Source organism: Nymphaea colorata, chromosome 6 (genome assembly GCF_008831285.2).
Source record: "Nymphaea colorata isolate Beijing-Zhang1983 chromosome 6, ASM883128v2, whole genome shotgun sequence".
NCBI lineage: Eukaryota > Viridiplantae > Streptophyta > Magnoliopsida > Nymphaeales > Nymphaeaceae > Nymphaea > Nymphaea colorata.
The window spans coordinates 11862461-11879442 of NC_045143.1; the positions used below are offsets into that span (position 1 = coordinate 11862461).

The 16982-nt window shown below is 38.3% G+C and overlaps 1 protein-coding gene across 2 annotated transcripts; it reads left to right on the forward strand.

The window, feature by feature from the left end:
• Window positions 1-4596: 4596 nt before the first annotated feature.
• On the forward strand, window positions 4597-15336 carry LOC116256695 (uncharacterized). 2 transcript variants are annotated; one of them, XM_031633108.2, is made up of 7 exons: window positions 4597-4781; window positions 7218-7307; window positions 7793-8047; window positions 13413-13522; window positions 13590-13701; window positions 14409-14544; window positions 14705-15336. In XM_031633108.2, exons 1-7 carry the CDS (start codon window positions 4692-4694, stop codon window positions 14812-14814), a joined length of 903 nt encoding a protein of 300 aa, XP_031488968.1. In that variant the 5' UTR covers window positions 4597-4691; the 3' UTR covers window positions 14815-15336. The 2 variants fall into 2 exon arrangements, with proteins under 2 accessions (XP_031488968.1, XP_031488969.1); XM_031633109.2 differs by having other exon boundaries at window positions 4603-4781; window positions 14708-15336.
• The last annotated feature ends 1646 nt before the right edge of the window (window positions 15337-16982 follow it).

Below are 16982 nucleotides of genomic sequence, written 5' to 3' on the forward strand. Positions count from 1 at the left end.
TTAGTAAGGTAATTGGAAAGATTCATACTTAGTGACCTCAATTGTGCGGCCCTATGGTCACTCAAGGCCAACAAGTTAGTGGTGCAAAATGTGTTAGTAGCATAAGGAACTACTTGCACTCAACTATATTGGAGTAGAGCATGCTTAATTTTAAATTGGACAGGCACTCTGGCAAGCATGCAGTAGTTAGGCATCAGACCATATGAGTAAAGCACATGAATATATGTAAGCTTATATAGCAACATGGCAACTTGTGATTACTAGTAGCATAGTGTCAACCATCGAGTTGGAAACAACACGTGTATTCCTTTCGAACATCGACAAGAAGTTGAGTTAAGATGTATATAATTATTGGGATGAATGGAGACTTGGGGTTTAGATAGGTCTGTCACAACCTCTTGGCACTTCTTAGAATCAATGGCCTTCAACACCATGGTCATATTTCTTACCTAAATAGGTTTTTAGGATGAAGTGGATAGAAAACTTATTGTTTTGAGTTTTATAGGTGGATCGGGTATGTCGAGCATACCTCAATGGCAAGATCCAAAGCTTGAAGTGGTTTTGGTATTTGTGGAGGCGTGCGACATGTATGATGGAATTCTAGGTAAATCCATGCCTAGGACCAAACTTAGATTATTTGTTGTTTGCCCAAGTGTGGGCTTTTATGATCATTAGATCCTATGAATGTATTCTTGTTTGAACGATGAGTGCATCAGCGTATTTCTTGTCATATCATTGAATATGTGAGATTGATTGACTGCTTTTTAATTATTATGCGGTGATATATGTGTGCTAGAATTTTAACTGTTTAGGTTAGCTTAAGCGGGGTATCGAGTCGAGTACCTCCTCAACCCCGATTATACATTAATGAACATCCTAACATAATATATGTTTACGACAACTATGAGCTAACCACGAATCGAGACTACTTTCTATAGTTAAGCAAGCATTTGTATGTAATGATTGTTATGGTTTGAATGGTTATGGTTTAATTGTTATTATCATTATGAGTTTTTTGCTTGTATTGCCTCTAAAAAGTGATATAATTGATTGGACTAAATGGGTAGAGGCACTCATAGAGTGTGATTTGGCTAGTCAAAAATACTAATTGGATATATGACCTTATGAAGGCGGTTTGGGATCTGGTTACTCTCTTGAAGTAAACCAACCTTGTGTGTTAGCTAATTCTAATGTAAATGTGTCTTCATACTGACAAATTAAGAAAGATGAATTGATTTGAGGCCAACGGGTTATGGCAATATGTTTGAGATATATCATGCCCTCGCCACTAGTCTCATCTGTTCGGAGCGCAGACAGTGCAAGACCTCATGATATCATTACGTGTTGTACTGGGAGCGCTGGGCTCCCACATTCCCAACCTGGGTGTCTTAGGAAAGGCTGAGCAACTCTCAATGAAATATACATTTGCTTGGCAGATTGTTCTACCTCTGCAGCTTGTGTGGATCCGTATTGTTTCAAGCCACCATGAAACTTGACTTTCGACTAAATGTCGTGGTGTGCACGATCTGTGTTTTGCACCCACAGAAACTGTCAATTAAATTAATCAAGTATAAATGAAATGAATGTGAATGAATTGAATTGAATATAACATACATATCAATTGTGACTATTGAGTAATCCCTACATATTATAGAATATAAAAGAGACTACAATACAGTTTATGAGAATGCATGTATGCATCATTATATCAATTGATTATTTTCTTCTGTATGTTCGGTTTTCATATTTGAGCCCTTACCTTAGCGGTTGGAGATTATCTAGTTTGTCACATACGTTAAGGGCTCAACCTTTTGTTATTTATATTTTTTTATGTTTTATTAGACTGAAGGTAGTAGGTTGATCGGATGACTCAGCACATATCTTACTAGGGAGATTTTGTTTATAGTCATGTCAGCATGTCATGTTTTTTGCTTCATTCATGTAAAGTCATTTTTGTATGAACTGATTTTGGTTCATAAATGGATTATTTTTCTCATTGCTATTTTGATATGTGTAACTCTATTTTGATTGTTGTCATCCCACTTCGATGTGCTATGTTGAAAGAAAAAAAGTAGGTGTGTGACAATGGATCTGCACGATGCAAATAACACTTGTTTAGAGCTCACGATATTGTCAATCCTGCACTCAAGGTCACCACAAAACTCTTAAACAGATTCAGTAATTTGACATGGGCCAAATCAGCCAAATTATTTTTGAGCAGCAAGTTGAGGCTTGGCCATGTCATTGGGAGAAAGCCTAAGACTCCTACCAAAGATCTAAATTTAGAAGAATGGGAATCTAATGACCATACTTTATGTTTTGGTTACTAAATTCCATAGAAAGGAGACAATTTGTAGTTTCTACTTTCTAAAAACTGTAAAAGATGTTTGGGATGCTACCTGTTATCTCTATGGTCAGCAATACAACTGCGCCATGAACCATCAGAGTACTCAAGTGACCAATAAATTAAAGCAAGGATATATGGCCTTTTGCAAATACCTTGGTTCACTCAGAGGTCTTTGGGATGAACGGGAATCCTATACTCCCACCATCATTTATGTTGTCAATCATGGAGAAAAAATGGAGAAAGTGAAAAAATTTTTTGATGCTTCTTATGACTTCTGACCTTCCTAAAATTTGTACTATATATTATATAACTATGCATGAATAATGCCGGAAGCACATCATAAACCCTTCAACTAAGACAGGTGAAGAAAATGAATCCCAAACTGCACCGGTTACCAAACAAAAAAGAGTGAGGTTCCACCACCATAAATGAATTTAAGGAAAAGAATCTTTTGCACATCTTGAAAGAAAGAAAACCATACAAGGGACAAGTGTTGGAAGCCGAACAAAAGGTCAAATAATGGTGGAAAGAATAAGGCTGCTCATGCATATCATGAACAAGGTGAGACTCCAGTCCCTATGGAAAATTAACCCAACTTTTGCATAATTTCACAAAGCCGCAGACTGCAGCTACATTGGCCACCACTACTCTTGATCAAGACGACTCAGGTAACTATGGCTTCCTATCTCAGTTGGAAAATACTAGCAGCATGATAGATTTGGGTGACTGATAGTATGACAAGTTCCAAGGAGACTTTAATTAACCTTTGAAATTAACGAATCTTACACTAAACCAAGCGATGGGGAAAGGTGATGATGTGAAATTTTTGAAGGCAAAAACTCAAAGATGCCTTGTTTGTGCGAGAGTTAGTGTCAAATCTCTTACTAGTGGGTAAGATTACTAAGGCTTATGATTGTAATCTTATTTGGTGGTGTTTTAGGATCTGATCGTGGGGGAACCAAGCAAAAAACATGACCTTACTTACCTAAGAAAGTATATAGGAAAATTGGAATCAGCTTACTACATCTATGGCCAACTAGTTATTTTTTATTTTCTGTCATTAAAAACTGTCACAAAAGGTGTATTGGTGATGGCTAGTTGCTTGACTGTAGTTTTAAGCGATATAATATATCTTTTGGCGATGGTTTTTAACAACTCAAAATAAAAATTAACCATCCACCTACAATGGTAGTCATATATATATATATATATATATATATATATATATATATATATATATATATATATATATATATATATATATATATATATATATATATATAAAGAGTGTTGTTCTAAACCATGCATTTGGTGTTGGGGGTATGACATATGAGAACTGTCCAATCTTTTTGACCAGACAATGTGTTAACATTCGGATGGTGCTTAGTCCTTGGCTAGCGGCGAGCCTAGCTTGTAGGCCGATGGCGGGCTCCATAGCCTATCTCCATTAGAAGGAAAATTTTTTTTTAGGCCATTGCCTCCCTTCAGCAGCGTCGGTGATGTTTGGCAGCTGACGAGGCTTGGGCAGCCATCGCCGACACCACGGTGGGGAGGCGGCAACTTCTGCTTTCTTTCTTTTTTTTCTTTTAAAAAAAGATGGAACATCTGATCATTTTGATCGGACTCTCTATAGAGAGCGTACTCTCTATGCCAGACGCATGCTTATATATACATGAATTGAAATCACACAGTCACCTCAATAATAAATAAATGTGCATTTGTAATTGTTAGTTTCTTGGACATAGTTTTCCAGGAAGAAATACATCTTTTTAAGTGGTGGCAGAGACACATAAGGGCTGGTGTGGGCGGTGGCCCTTACCAGCCAATCAAAAATTTCTTTTAAAGCACTTGAGATTACACCATAATGATTCAAAAATTACAATGGTTAGTGGCACCAGTGCCCCTCAGCCAATCATATTCTGGCTCCACCACTACCTTTAACATGATTTTAGTTAAAAAAAAAAACTATCTAATTATAGTGGTAACCAGCTTATTTAAATTTTGCTATATATATATATATATATATATATGCCAGCTCTCCGAATGGATGTTTTTCACTTTTCATTACTAAGGACAACAAACGGAATTGCTAAATGCTTTTTAAAATCGTCGCTAAACAAAAAAAACATAGCTAATGCATCATCTGCAACCATTTTTCACAACAGAAAATAAATTAAAAACTATGCCAGGCAAATTTCAATTATTTATTTATTCAACTAAAAATGCTGATCTTAAAAGATCCTCACTTTCCTTATGTGATGCCAATTTTTCAAAGCAAACGACTTTTTGTTGTACCATTAGAAGTGCGTCTTTTCGCCCTCCTTCAAGGGAAAACGAACCAAAAATGGATGCGTCACTGCCCGAGATCACCAGCCAAGGCGACGAAACCCGACAACCCTCGTGGAAGCGTAACCTGGGTCGGCAACTAGCTGAGGTAACTCTCTGCTCTAGTAAATTACTACTTCGAGAAGGAACATTAATGGGAGGACAATCACATAAAAAGAAGATGTTTTTTACTGTTCGGTTGTTGCAGCCCAAATTTGTGTCACCACCACTATCTATGATGATTGTGTTTGGAATCTTTGCCTTTGTCGTCTGAGTTGTTGTTTTGAAAGATTTTAGATTACTTTGAGAGAGCCAATCGAACCAATCATCCTAGAATTTCCAAAACCTTTGAGAAACTTATCTTATTAGTAGTAGGCACAATAAATACGCATAGTTGTGTTCAAGGCTGTGAGGGTGCAAATTGGTTCCTGATTTTGCAATATACTCTGTTATGATATGGAGAAGCATGACCAGCTTTCACTTTTCTGAGGCTGAATCGTCTCTTGGCAATGCAGTGGAGCAGGACGAAGTTGGTGGCAGCAGGATGTTGCTTCAATTAGAACAATAGCAAAACAAATGAAAAAAGGTTACCATTTTGTGGCGATGGCTTAAATTTCTTGCATGATCAAGAAGTGTAATATGCTTGATGAAGTCTTGCATGTAATTGTTTGGATGGGGCTGTCTTGTTCAATCGACACAATCACCCTGAAACCACACACACCAATGATTTCACAGTTCACGGTAAACATATTTATCTTCTACATGCACTATTCTCCAATGCACAAGTTTAGTGACTTCTTTTCCATCTGGAAGGCAAAGATCTTTGTGATTTCAGTTTCATCTGGCTTTGCTGAAGGGTTGTTCCATAGGTTGAATTTGTGTTAGGCATGGCAGCTGACAACCAAATCGTGAGTCATTTATAGATGACTAGAAGTGCACGGATATTTAATTTTGTTTAATACGCTATTGCCAAGAATGAGTTTATGAAAATTATCACCATTCACCTCAGGTTTATGGTGTATTCATTAAAGAATTATTTTGTTTCTAAGCGATACTTCTTCCGTCGTTTTTCCATTTTACTCGCCCTCCTAGTCCATTCCTGCAATTTTGTCGATTTGTTTATATCCTCTTGATTGGGAAATTCTTTTGATTGGCTAGTATGTTCCTTAGATAAGCGTGATCGGCATGGCACAGCTACACATTTGTTGCTGCCATTACATGGAGAATTTTCAGTCTCCCATGGACAAGCATAACAGGTAAGGCAGTAAAGAAGAAAGATTTCTTATTGGGCTAACTTAGGAAATCCAACTCTAGTTGGATGTGTGTCCCCGTATATGCGATTCAGTCGTCCAAGTTGACTGTGGTGAAGTAATTCATGGATGTGCTTGATTAGGTTATTAGACAGCAATTGCTAGGTCATGGTTCAACGTTGTACAGCCTATTGTTCTGCAGTGAGTGGCTGCCTGTCAAAACCTTTCAACCAATTTCTTGTAGGATTTTGGAGATTAACTCAAGTTGAATAAATGACACACACACATCATCACATGGAAAGATGCTAGAAACTCTAGTCATAGTGAACTGCAGATTGGACAATGAGAAGATTGTAGTCCACAGGAAACAGAACATCTACTCAATTTCAACTGCATGCATGAAAGACAAAAAAACATTTTTTTTATTTAAGGATACTAATCACAAAGTTACTTTGCCTGAGAGCAAAACAAAGGGTTGAAAATCTATGATAAGCTTGGCAACTGAATACCACGTGGCCTTCCCCCACCAAATGTACACATTTAGAGTGCTTATTTGTCAGTGGAGGGTAAGTGCATATACTGTGAGCAAATTGACTGCAATGACCTTTATGTGGATTGTCTGATCATACCACACGATCTGCAATGGTTGGTAAGTTGCTGAAGCTGCTGGCATAAAGCAATGACCCAGCCTGATGAAGACTAGAGTATAAGAAGTTCAATACCTGTGTGTGTGTACAAAATTTGGCCACCATTTCAGCTTTGCATATAGTGGCTCCTAAGTTTCTTTACACTATGTAAATTACAGATTATGAGATCAATGGGTTTTATGTAGGTGGAAAAGTGGGTGGATGCAGAAAGTACTGCTATGTTAGGAGCACTTTTAGTTTCTTTCTCAGCACTCTATGTAAAACTGCTATTGATGAGTGGCTTCTTCTTATATGGAAAACTATTTGTAGCACATTATCGATGGGACAATATGATGTGCAGGTGGAACAATGGATGTGGCAGACAGAACATATTACAAAGTCAGTTTTAGGAGTACCATTAGTTCTTTTCTCTGTTCTCTGTGTACTGTAGAGCTGCTGTTGATATTGGTAGTTTACTTCTTATAGCATGGTTATTTGTAGCAAATGGAACAAATTAAATAACATGATTCTTTGATTGCTCAGGGAATCTTAAACTTGCCTATATGAAAGTGGATACTTGTGGTACAGCTGGAGCTATACACGTAGTAGTTATATGTATTCCTTTTCATTTAAAATGTGGACTCCTAATAGCATATTTTCCTTCTTCAGGTGGAAGCTCTGAAGTCAATATATGGAGCAGATGGGGAATTTGAATTTGATGAAGGGGTTGATGAAATTCTTAAGAACCATGCAGAATCGGTATGTTTAACAGTTTCATTTTTTTGTTTTCTGTTACTGTAGCATATAATATGAGGACATTTCCATTGAACATTCGTGTCTGCATCATGTAGAAACAGGGCTCACATACAAACAAGAAAGAAAATAAAAGAACACACTAACTGAACCTCTAGCCTAAGCCTATGTGAATTAAAGGTTGAATTGCTAAACTAACCTCTGGTCAATTGTCATAAATTAAGGGTGATATGAAAGTGAGATCCTGTACATGAATTTTGCATATAAAAGGGGAGGTATGTTGGTGTTGGAGGATGCTTACTTTAAAAATGCATAAATATATAAGTGGAACTTGTATAGGGTAGCAGTTCCTAAATATGGTGATGCTTGAAGCTGATGGCATTATATTGGTCAGTATCATATTGATAGACATTTTCCATAAGCTTTTCTTTTCTAAAATGTCTTGCAGTTCTCATTTCTTTCCATGCTGTTGCATTTTATACTTTCTGTAGGTTGCAGACTCAATTCTTGGTGAACTTCACATCTCATTCACAATCCATTTACTAGCAATCAAAATTGGTGGGAGTCACATTAGTGCAAGGTTTTACATGCCTCGTGGATATCCTGAAGTTGAACCTTTAAGGGTTACCATCCAATGTGGAGGGGTTTCTAGATACTGCTATGAAATGTTAGAGAATGGTGTTAGAGATGTAGCCCTTAAGTTGATTGGTGAAGAAGCTGGATTTCAAGTTCTTCAACTCATTCAGGTAATTTAGTTATACAATTTCTATTTCCTCCATGCTGATGATGACATGATGTTTTCCAGTTCAACAATGTCCATAAAGGTCGGATAGTAAATTTTCATGTTACCTTCAACTTTTTTACTACACAGATGCGGCTTAGGAAAGATTTATCCACCTTGATCTGGTAAATTTTTTTATAATAGTGCTACTTTTGTGGCAATTCCTCTAGCAACAAGCCTGTTTGCAATCGCTTTTTTTCTAGTTGGAACTGAAAAAAACTGATATTAAAAGGATAAGATTTATCGTTGGAATTCTAATCTCAAGTACTACCAATTGTTCATGGTACCATTTGTGCATATTTTTACCATCTTTCATGGACAATGGATGTTGATTATTGTGGTATGTCCATAGATACCAGGCAATCCACTTTTTTCTTCTAAAATTTCACTGCCCAGTACCTGCTTCGAATTTAATTCTCACTTCAGACCATTTTTCCAGGTTTTCATAGCAAATGTTAATAGACAATTTTCCCTCTCCAAATTCTGACTTTGCTTCTTGTATGTTTTGCATTCTCTAGTTCTTGCTCATGTTGGTCTTATTGTCCAATTGAGGCCTTATGAATGTTATCTTCTAAATGCCACCTGTGGCCTTTTTTGCTCTACCTCTTGGAGTGTCTCATAGTATAATTTTTAGAGGAATCTTTGTCAGTGGCTTTTGAAGTTTTCATAAATGAATAAGGTTTTCTTCTTTTCTTTTATTTCTCTTGGGGAGGGGAAGGGGGTGGAGAATTTTGCTCGGAACAGGTTCTCTCTTTGACATAGTTGGGTCTGTTCTCTTATCCTTCAAAAGTTCAGTCTTAACATGTCCATCCTAGTCTTGGTGCATTTCTGCAGCTTAGCATTCATTATTGGAAGCATAGTGGTTAGCACAATTCTAAAGTTGTATGGTTTAGTGCCATCGAGAACCTACAGAAACCAGCATTGAAAGGGTGTGTTACAAATGCCTCTCTCGGTAGCTAAGTCTGTGTTAAATGTTAAAGTTGCTCTCTCTCTCTCTTTTCCTTGCCCCACTGTCTCCCTTGGCAGTGAATGCGATGGGTAGTCCTTCTCTGTGGATACCATGGTATGCCCCTTCTTCACTAACAAATTCACTTTAAGTGTTAGAGGGAATAGTAGATTTTCATCCAACTTTGCTGGTCATTTGCATGCTCTCAGCATTCTGCTCACTACAATGGATCCAATGATAGATTTTGGTATGTGTCTCTCTTTAACGGTCCATCCATGAATGCTCCGGGACTTTGGAAGTTGGCCTCAAAACTAAATGGGTGGGATCTAGCATGGTCTTTTATGCCAGGACTTCCAAGTCCAGCTTCATTTCGCTTCTCCTCTGGTTTCTTTGTGGCTTGAGCTGGACTCCTCAACTGTTCTATCCAATTGAATGTGATCAAAGCAACAGGTCTCCAATTTTTTGTCTCCTCTCTTTGCAAAGAAGTCCTTTATGCCAATTGAATCTGTCCTTCCTCTCTTGTCCATTTTTCAGGGCCTTGTTTGCATCCTCCTTGGTTGGCGATTGTTGTTGTTGTCCTCCATGGACGCCTTCTTTCCATCCTACTTTGGTATGTGCATGCTCAGTGAACCCTCTCCCCAATGATTGGTGGTGCACATCTTGTACCAAGGATAATGTCATAATGCCCTCTCATCTGCCTACATATGTTGTGGATGTGACATATTTGCAACTCATCTAATATAGTTTTCACATGCTCCCATTTCAGTATCCTCGTTTCACCTCATCCACAATATGCCGATTCATACCTATTTTGGCAGCCGTCAATGCAACAGGGCAGTCACAATCTTTCTACCGAATCTCAGTCCATCTGCTTTTACTGCCATTTCTATTGGATCTATTTGGGTGCCACTGAAGTCTCATGATTCCTGATGTTTCTCCTCCATGTTCTCTGAAATTCCATTATTCTAGTAAGAATCTCTGGCGAAGCTGCCCATTCCAGCTTGTCATGGCAGTAACCGTGGCCCAACTGCTGCCCATGTTGCCCAACGTTTCACTGCTAATCAATCTTTGAATCCCCATGTAGTGCCGCATCATTTACTGTTCCTTGAAGGTGTTGGAGCCTCTCATTCGTGTCAGCTTACACACTTACAGGAGTTGCCCTTCTACCCTATTGGAAGTTGTGGTGTATACCCCTCCTATGTGATCGGTCATTGCTTCCCATGCTTTCTCTATTTTTTGAGGTTCCTCTGCCTTCACTCTTTTTATTAATGTCTCCACCTTCCTTCCCCTTTGTTTAGCCCCTTCCTTTCTTTCAGGCTTTCCCTTTCGGTGTCTCTTCGTTTTCCCATGTCTTTATCTCTCCTCTCCTTCATTGCTTGCTCCCTCCTCATTTTTCCCATCTCTTCTTCTCCCCCTTTCATTTGCCACTTTTTTATTCTTTCTCCCATCCCAACTTTGCTTCCATCCTCCATCCTGTTTCTCCTCCCAATGCTCCTGCATAGTGACCCCTTTGGGACCCCCTTCCTGATATTCTCTTCAATCTCAAAATATCCTTCCCACTAGTTTCAGTCGACCTATAGGTCTCCTTTTCCAAGTCCTTTCTCTCATCCATGTGGGACACTATACTGGCTTGGGTAGGCCCTATTCTGTGTCAGCATGGTCATCGCTCAGATATTTTCTCATTCTGGGCTGATTGTGCCACTAACAACATTGGTTCTCGGCCGTGGTTCACATGATCTCTGATAACTCATGCCTTACAATCAATAGGGGCCATGGTTTCAAATGATCTTGTCCATTTGTGTTTGAGCAAGGGTGTTTAAAAGAATCATAGTTTACCACCATTGTTCATGAATCATGGTCCTCTACAATCTCTGCCCTGGGTGTTGTGTTAGTGCTTCTACTCAAATTCAAGCACGTTACAACATCCATTTAACATTGTGCCGGTCCTTGGAGGTCATCGTGGCACTCATTCCTCAATCGGAGGAAGAATTAGTATCCCTTACTGGAGCTGTTCAGTTTCCTTGGCCCTATCCAGGATGTAACTATCTTAAGTTCACTTCATGTCAGAAATTGCATCACAGCTTGCTGAATGGCATGCCCATGAAGTTCTCAAGTGATAGCAACTTTCTAAACTAACATGGCTTGCTCATGGTGATGTCAAGTACAGCGTTCTTCCACAAACAGGCAACCACCAGGTTCATGCTTCACTCATACCTTCTATCGTAATCAATTGTCAGGAGCTTCATGGCACTGATATTCTTCCAAAAGCAATAAATTATTTCCCCATCTTTTTTGCTTCTGCCTCTGTACATTCGCTTGGCTCTATGGGACCATTGGGTTTCTACTCCCTCACTAATGAGCAGGCAACCACATTGCAAAGTCAGTTCTCCTTTTAAGAAATAAGGGATGCCATCAAGCAACTTTCAGGCCTAAAGGCACCTGGCTTGAGAGGTTTCTAGTGGACTTCAATTGGTTTTGGGAAGATGACAAGATGTTAAGTCAGACCTACTCTCTGACTTCATTGAGTTCCATCACAACTCCTGTCCGGCTGGCTTTCACTGGACCATGCTTTTGCTTATTCGAAAGATATTTAATAGAAATGAAATCTCAATTTCAAGGCCCATATCTGTCGTGTCTGCTCTAACGAGGATAACAGCTAAAGTCTTTGCTAATATAGACTCTGGCTATTTCTCTTACAGTTTGTCTCAAGCACTCAAGCTGAATTCATTACAGGCTGAACTATCCATTAACAATACTTCTTGTCATCAGAATTAGCACATTCAATGGCATCCTCCCGAAGGCCATATTATATGATAATATGATGAAGCTAAAAGGCCTTCGACAACGCATGTTGGCATGCGTTGGCAACACTGGATGAAAGAACTAATTTGCAAATCACAAGCCATTATATCCATTAATGATTCATTAGGAAGCCCCTTCCCTTGAACAGTAGAGTAAGATAGGGATGTCTGCTTTCACCGATGCTATTTGTTGTAGCTCATAAGTCCTGAATATTCTTATTCATGGAGCCACTCAAGCGAATGTCCTCTTCTCATGTCCAATTTAATCTTGACCATTCCATTTACTTCTATGTATATGATATTATCCTCTTCGGTGAAGCAACTACTTCTCAAATGTCTGCTGTGCTTTATATCATCAAGGCTTTCTCTTAACTTTGTCGCCTCACTGTCAATGAAGCCAATAATGCCATTCCTCTGTCATTTGTGGTTGGCCCATTGCTCAGCCCCAATCAGTAGCCTTGGCGTTCTATTACACTTATCCCAAGCAAGTCTTTGCTCTCTAGTGATATCTGCAGTCCAGACAAAGACCCAACTCATGGAAAAGGAGGTATATTTCTATGGCTGGCAGGAGAGAATAATCCTATCTTCTATTCCAGCTCATTATATGGTGCACATTCCCACATTTGGTTGGAACAAGATTAACAGCATCTTCAAAGCATTTCTATGGAATGGCCTCTCACCAATGCTTAAGAAACATCTAATCTCCTTTTCTTGTTTCCGTAGTCTTTGGGTGGGCTAGGAATACCAAATATTCATTTAAAGAATACAGCCCCATCTTTTTAAATTGCCTGTACTTATTCTTGTGACTCCTGGGCGTCACATACAGATGCAAGGCATGCTTCAGTCCTCGAATGCTGTCAACTCCAGTTTATGTCAGTGCTAGATTTCACAGCATGGTCCAAAGACAGTAAATCTCTGGTTTCAGTCCATAAATCTACCAGGTTTTTGCTTCCTCCATTGGCCGATTGGTTCCCACCCCAGGTCATTTGGGCATCCACCTCCATACGAGGCACACACTGGTCTTCATCTACTTGCAGTGGGTGCAAAGTGCAAACACAAAACTCCCTAAAACATAGTGGATTTCAGCCCACAGGCAGATGCTTCTGATGTTTTTCTCAGGAAGGATCTACTGACCACCTCTTTTTGATCTGCTCCTTTGCTTTGCTGATGATATCAATGACCTGGAACAGTTCATGCCCAAACCCCTCGTCCCTCGGTCCTCATTTGGGACTTAATCTAAGGTCCTATGCTCTTTTGTCAAAATAAGCATTGGATGATGGTGTGGCATGCATGGCTATCTATATTATAGTGGAGCATTTGAGACGTGGAATTTGGTTCTATATCGAGATGGATAAATCAGCCTCCCAGCTATATCAAACCACATTTCACATACTGTATTTTCTTGCTTAAAGCTTTGGAATTTGGCTGTCGGTTGGCGAGACTTGCTCCCCCTCCCATTTTGCGGTAACTTTCATATATTGTTAGGGTGGTTCACTCATTGACATTTTTGTGCAACTTTGTTACAATCTCTCTCTCTCTTTCCGTGACTAAGGTGTTTAAAATCTGTCTCTTTCTCTCTCTAGGAAAATGCTGAAGTTGTAGCTGATCAAATTTCTCAAGATCTTCTCAAAAAAGAGATTGTGCCAGGAAAATCTTTGAATAGGCCAATCTATGTCAAACGGGTCTTGATCTGGTATGCACTCAAAAATCAACTGCTTCTCTTCAAATCTCTTTTTGTTTATTGTGTGTCATACATGCAGGTTTCATCATGTAAAGTCTGTCCAGAAACGTAAGTCAATAATTGAATGGAGCAAAGATATGACTATCGGAGGCTTCTTAAAATCCGGATTTCCAGGCATTCTCTTGGTTGAGGTTCTAACCGACATTATTTACACCAAACTTTTTAAGTTTTTACTCTTATCTGAGATTTCTTATAAGCAATGTGGTGACTGCAGATTTAGGTGCGGTTATGAAGATAAACTCATAATTTACATGTTTGTTCATGCTTTTTCTGCACTGTTGCGCAAATGTTATTGAATATAATCATTCATATTCTTTTATGTCACCTTCAGAAGAACACCATGTTTCTTGGATAGAATAACTGGCATTCATTTTCTCTTTTATAGTTTTTGTAAAAGACATTAGGTTTCATGGGTGCAGCTTCTTGTGAGTTTTCAGCTTCATAGGATTCTCTTGTATCTTGGGAGTTGGGGGGTATCTTGGCCATCTCACTAATGTTTCATGACTTTGATATTTTTAGTTGATTAAGGGGTTCATCTCTGTTCTCCCTTCCAAAAAGATGTGAAGTCATGATAGATTTCATCTTGATCTTGTATTACCTGTTCTCGAATAATATATCTGACATGGTTTCATGGTTCCTACACAAGACTTCCAGCTTTGGCCCTAGAAACAAAAAAGAGATGGTTATAATGCTCATAGGTGGTGATGCAGGAACATCAGCTTCTATAATGCTCACCCAATGGCTTGCTTTATATTTCTAACCTGATTGTGTGGATGTTTCGATGAAGAATTTTGTTTGGCTAATTTTCATGGATTTCTTGGACGGATGCATCTTCAAGGGAGAGAGATCTGCTATTGATGCATATGTTAAACAAATACAAAGCTTGCACTGGCAAGCAATGTGCGTTAGGGCAGAAGAAGAGGAAGAGGTTCAAAATTCATCAGAAATTGAAAATTTTAGGTGTCTCCCACATGGTAATACTTTTTCTTTCTCTTTTCTTGATTATCTCAAGTTCATCATGGTTCTCCCTTCAGCAAAATTGTTCTTTGGTGTCATTTGTATCTTATCATGTCATTACAATTTTCTAATGGAAATAGTTGTTTCAAATTTTTTTTTTTTTTTTTAAAAAAAAAGCAGAGGTGCAAGAGTTAGAAGAACTGGGTGGAATGTCGGAGCTTGGTCGTCGCAGTAAGGAAGCAAATTTGGAACATCTATTTCTCAGTTCTCTTAAGATAAGCAGATGACTCAGGAGTTTGAAGTATTGTTAGCAAGTTGGGAACTTAAGATGTTCTTTGAATTCGGCACATCAATATGCCATGTCAGTATTGGTTGTACTTCTATCTGGTTAGCAGAACTTTGCATTCTGAGTTGTCGTGGAGGTGCTTCTGTGTTTACTGCTGCCAGCATTTGTTGATGGTTTTAACACCAACTTCAGGATTCTTACATATAATGAATATTCAGTTTGTCATGCAAAATCAATCACCGCTAGGAAGTAGAAGCTGGGGTCGTTGCAGCTAAATGGAGTTCAAGAATCATAGTGTTTTGTGGTAAAAGCATTCCCGATGGGAATTACAATCAATGTTACACTTTCCCTTCATTAGACTGGTGAGCAAAAGCTGTATTGTAATGCTCAACATTAAGACTGTCAATCAGTTTTCTGGTTGATTGCCTAGTGAGCGAAAATTACTTGGATAGCTACCACTTATCAAACTGTATTCCACGAGTACGATCAAATTTCTCTAAATGGCAAGTTATGGCATCATGTATTGTTCGTCTATGCCCATAAAAAAATGTCCATTTTCATATGAAAAAAGGACTTTTCCTTTGGTCATGTTAAGAGTGTGGCCGCACAACTATGTGATTTTGATGCAAAGCTGCTGGGAGCGATGCCTCCCCGCTTTATTTCAGAAGATTTAAGGAAGACAAATCGTCTAGTTATCTACATTAAAGAATCGCAACACCAAAAAAAAGGGGGGGGAAGCCATTACAAACTCCATTCTCCTGCTGAGGTAAGGGGAGTCTGTCGTTTCAGAAGACAAACAGCGTCCACAGCTGGGCAGCGATCTAACACACTATCCTTCCTATTACGAACCATTGGAAGGTCTGTGGAAAAATGTCACGAACAGCAGTGATCCACTCAACGCCACGGGCTGCAACAATCTCCTTCAAAACCGATTTATAACCAGCGCAAGGACAAAGTAGTCACGCATTTCAAGACTTTTTGAATCCAGCCATCACAAAAGACCAAATGTTGCAAAGCTCTATCTAGAAAAGGCCATTGAACCCTATCATAGGCCTTAGAAATATCAAGCTTGGCTAGCATCGATTGTCGTTTATGATTATCGCTGTACGCAATCTCTTGAACCAACGATTTAATCCGTTCTTGAATATGCATTCCAGGGAGAAAGGCACCTTGCTCCCATCCAATGATATTGGCAAGAATACCTTTCATTTTAAAAGGCATAATTTTCGTCATGACTTTGTAAATACAGTTGCACAAGGTGAATGAATGGCCTGAAATCTCTTATGTTGGTAGAAATGGTCCAAATTATGTGATTCATTCATTAATATGTGAATGGGAATTAAGTTCACGAGATATTTAAAATATCTCATGCTGTGTAAATAAAACAATCTAACATGTTACTGTGCTATTTCTTTTTCATGTGTTTGATGGATGGTACGCTATCAACTTAAAATTATGAGCAAGCCTTACATCAAATGCTCTCTTACTTGTATGTTTAATTGAAATTCCAAAAATACTTTTTGGCCACATATTTATGTTTAAGACTCATATTTGACTAATCGAATTTAGTACCTTCCTGATTTTCTCTAGATATAAAAAGAATTTTAAGTTTCAACAAAACTAACCCCAAGTTGGATTTGGATTCAACTTTGAAAAAAAAAAAAAAAGTTGCAATGTATTTGCATAGGGAAAAGAATGTTTTGATTCGCTTTTGCTTCAAAATCCTAAACAGTTTTTCTAAAAAGTTATTTTTTTGTAGTTAGCATTTTCTATAACGGATCTTGATTAAGTTAACTTCAAGGTTGATCAAATTTTATTTCCAGAAACTAGTTTAAGAAAAAAAAATGTTTTTGAACTTCCATCAAAGTTCTCGTGTTTTGGTTTTTACTATGATTTCACACTATATATTTTGTAAAAACTGTCACTACTGAGCAAGAAAAGATATGGGGTTTATTTTAATGTTGTGATTGATGCTCATTTTAACTCGTGTTTTTATTTGGAAATCAGTGCCATGTGTTTGCAAAGATTTTTCTTCTTGCAATGACGGATTTTGTTTTCCTGCTGAGTTTTTATCATTGATTATATCAGCTTTAATCAGATTTTCAAAGTTCAAATGGATTTACGTTTACATTTAACTTATTTTAAAAATAAACATATATATGTTGTTAA

Bases quoted from the DNA above. Each gene is read 5' to 3' on its own strand.
- LOC116256695 (XM_031633108.2), top strand. From the start codon at position 4,692: ATGGATGCGTCACTGCCCGAGATCACCAGCCAAGGCGACGAAACCCGA. The intron at 13,523-13,589 runs GTATGCACTCAA...TCATACATGCAG, and splicing joins GTCAAACGGGTCTTGATCTG to GTTTCATCATGTAAAGTCTG. The intron at 14,545-14,704 runs GTAATACTTTTT...TTAAAAAAAAAG, and splicing joins TTTTAGGTGTCTCCCACATG to CAGAGGTGCAAGAGTTAGAA.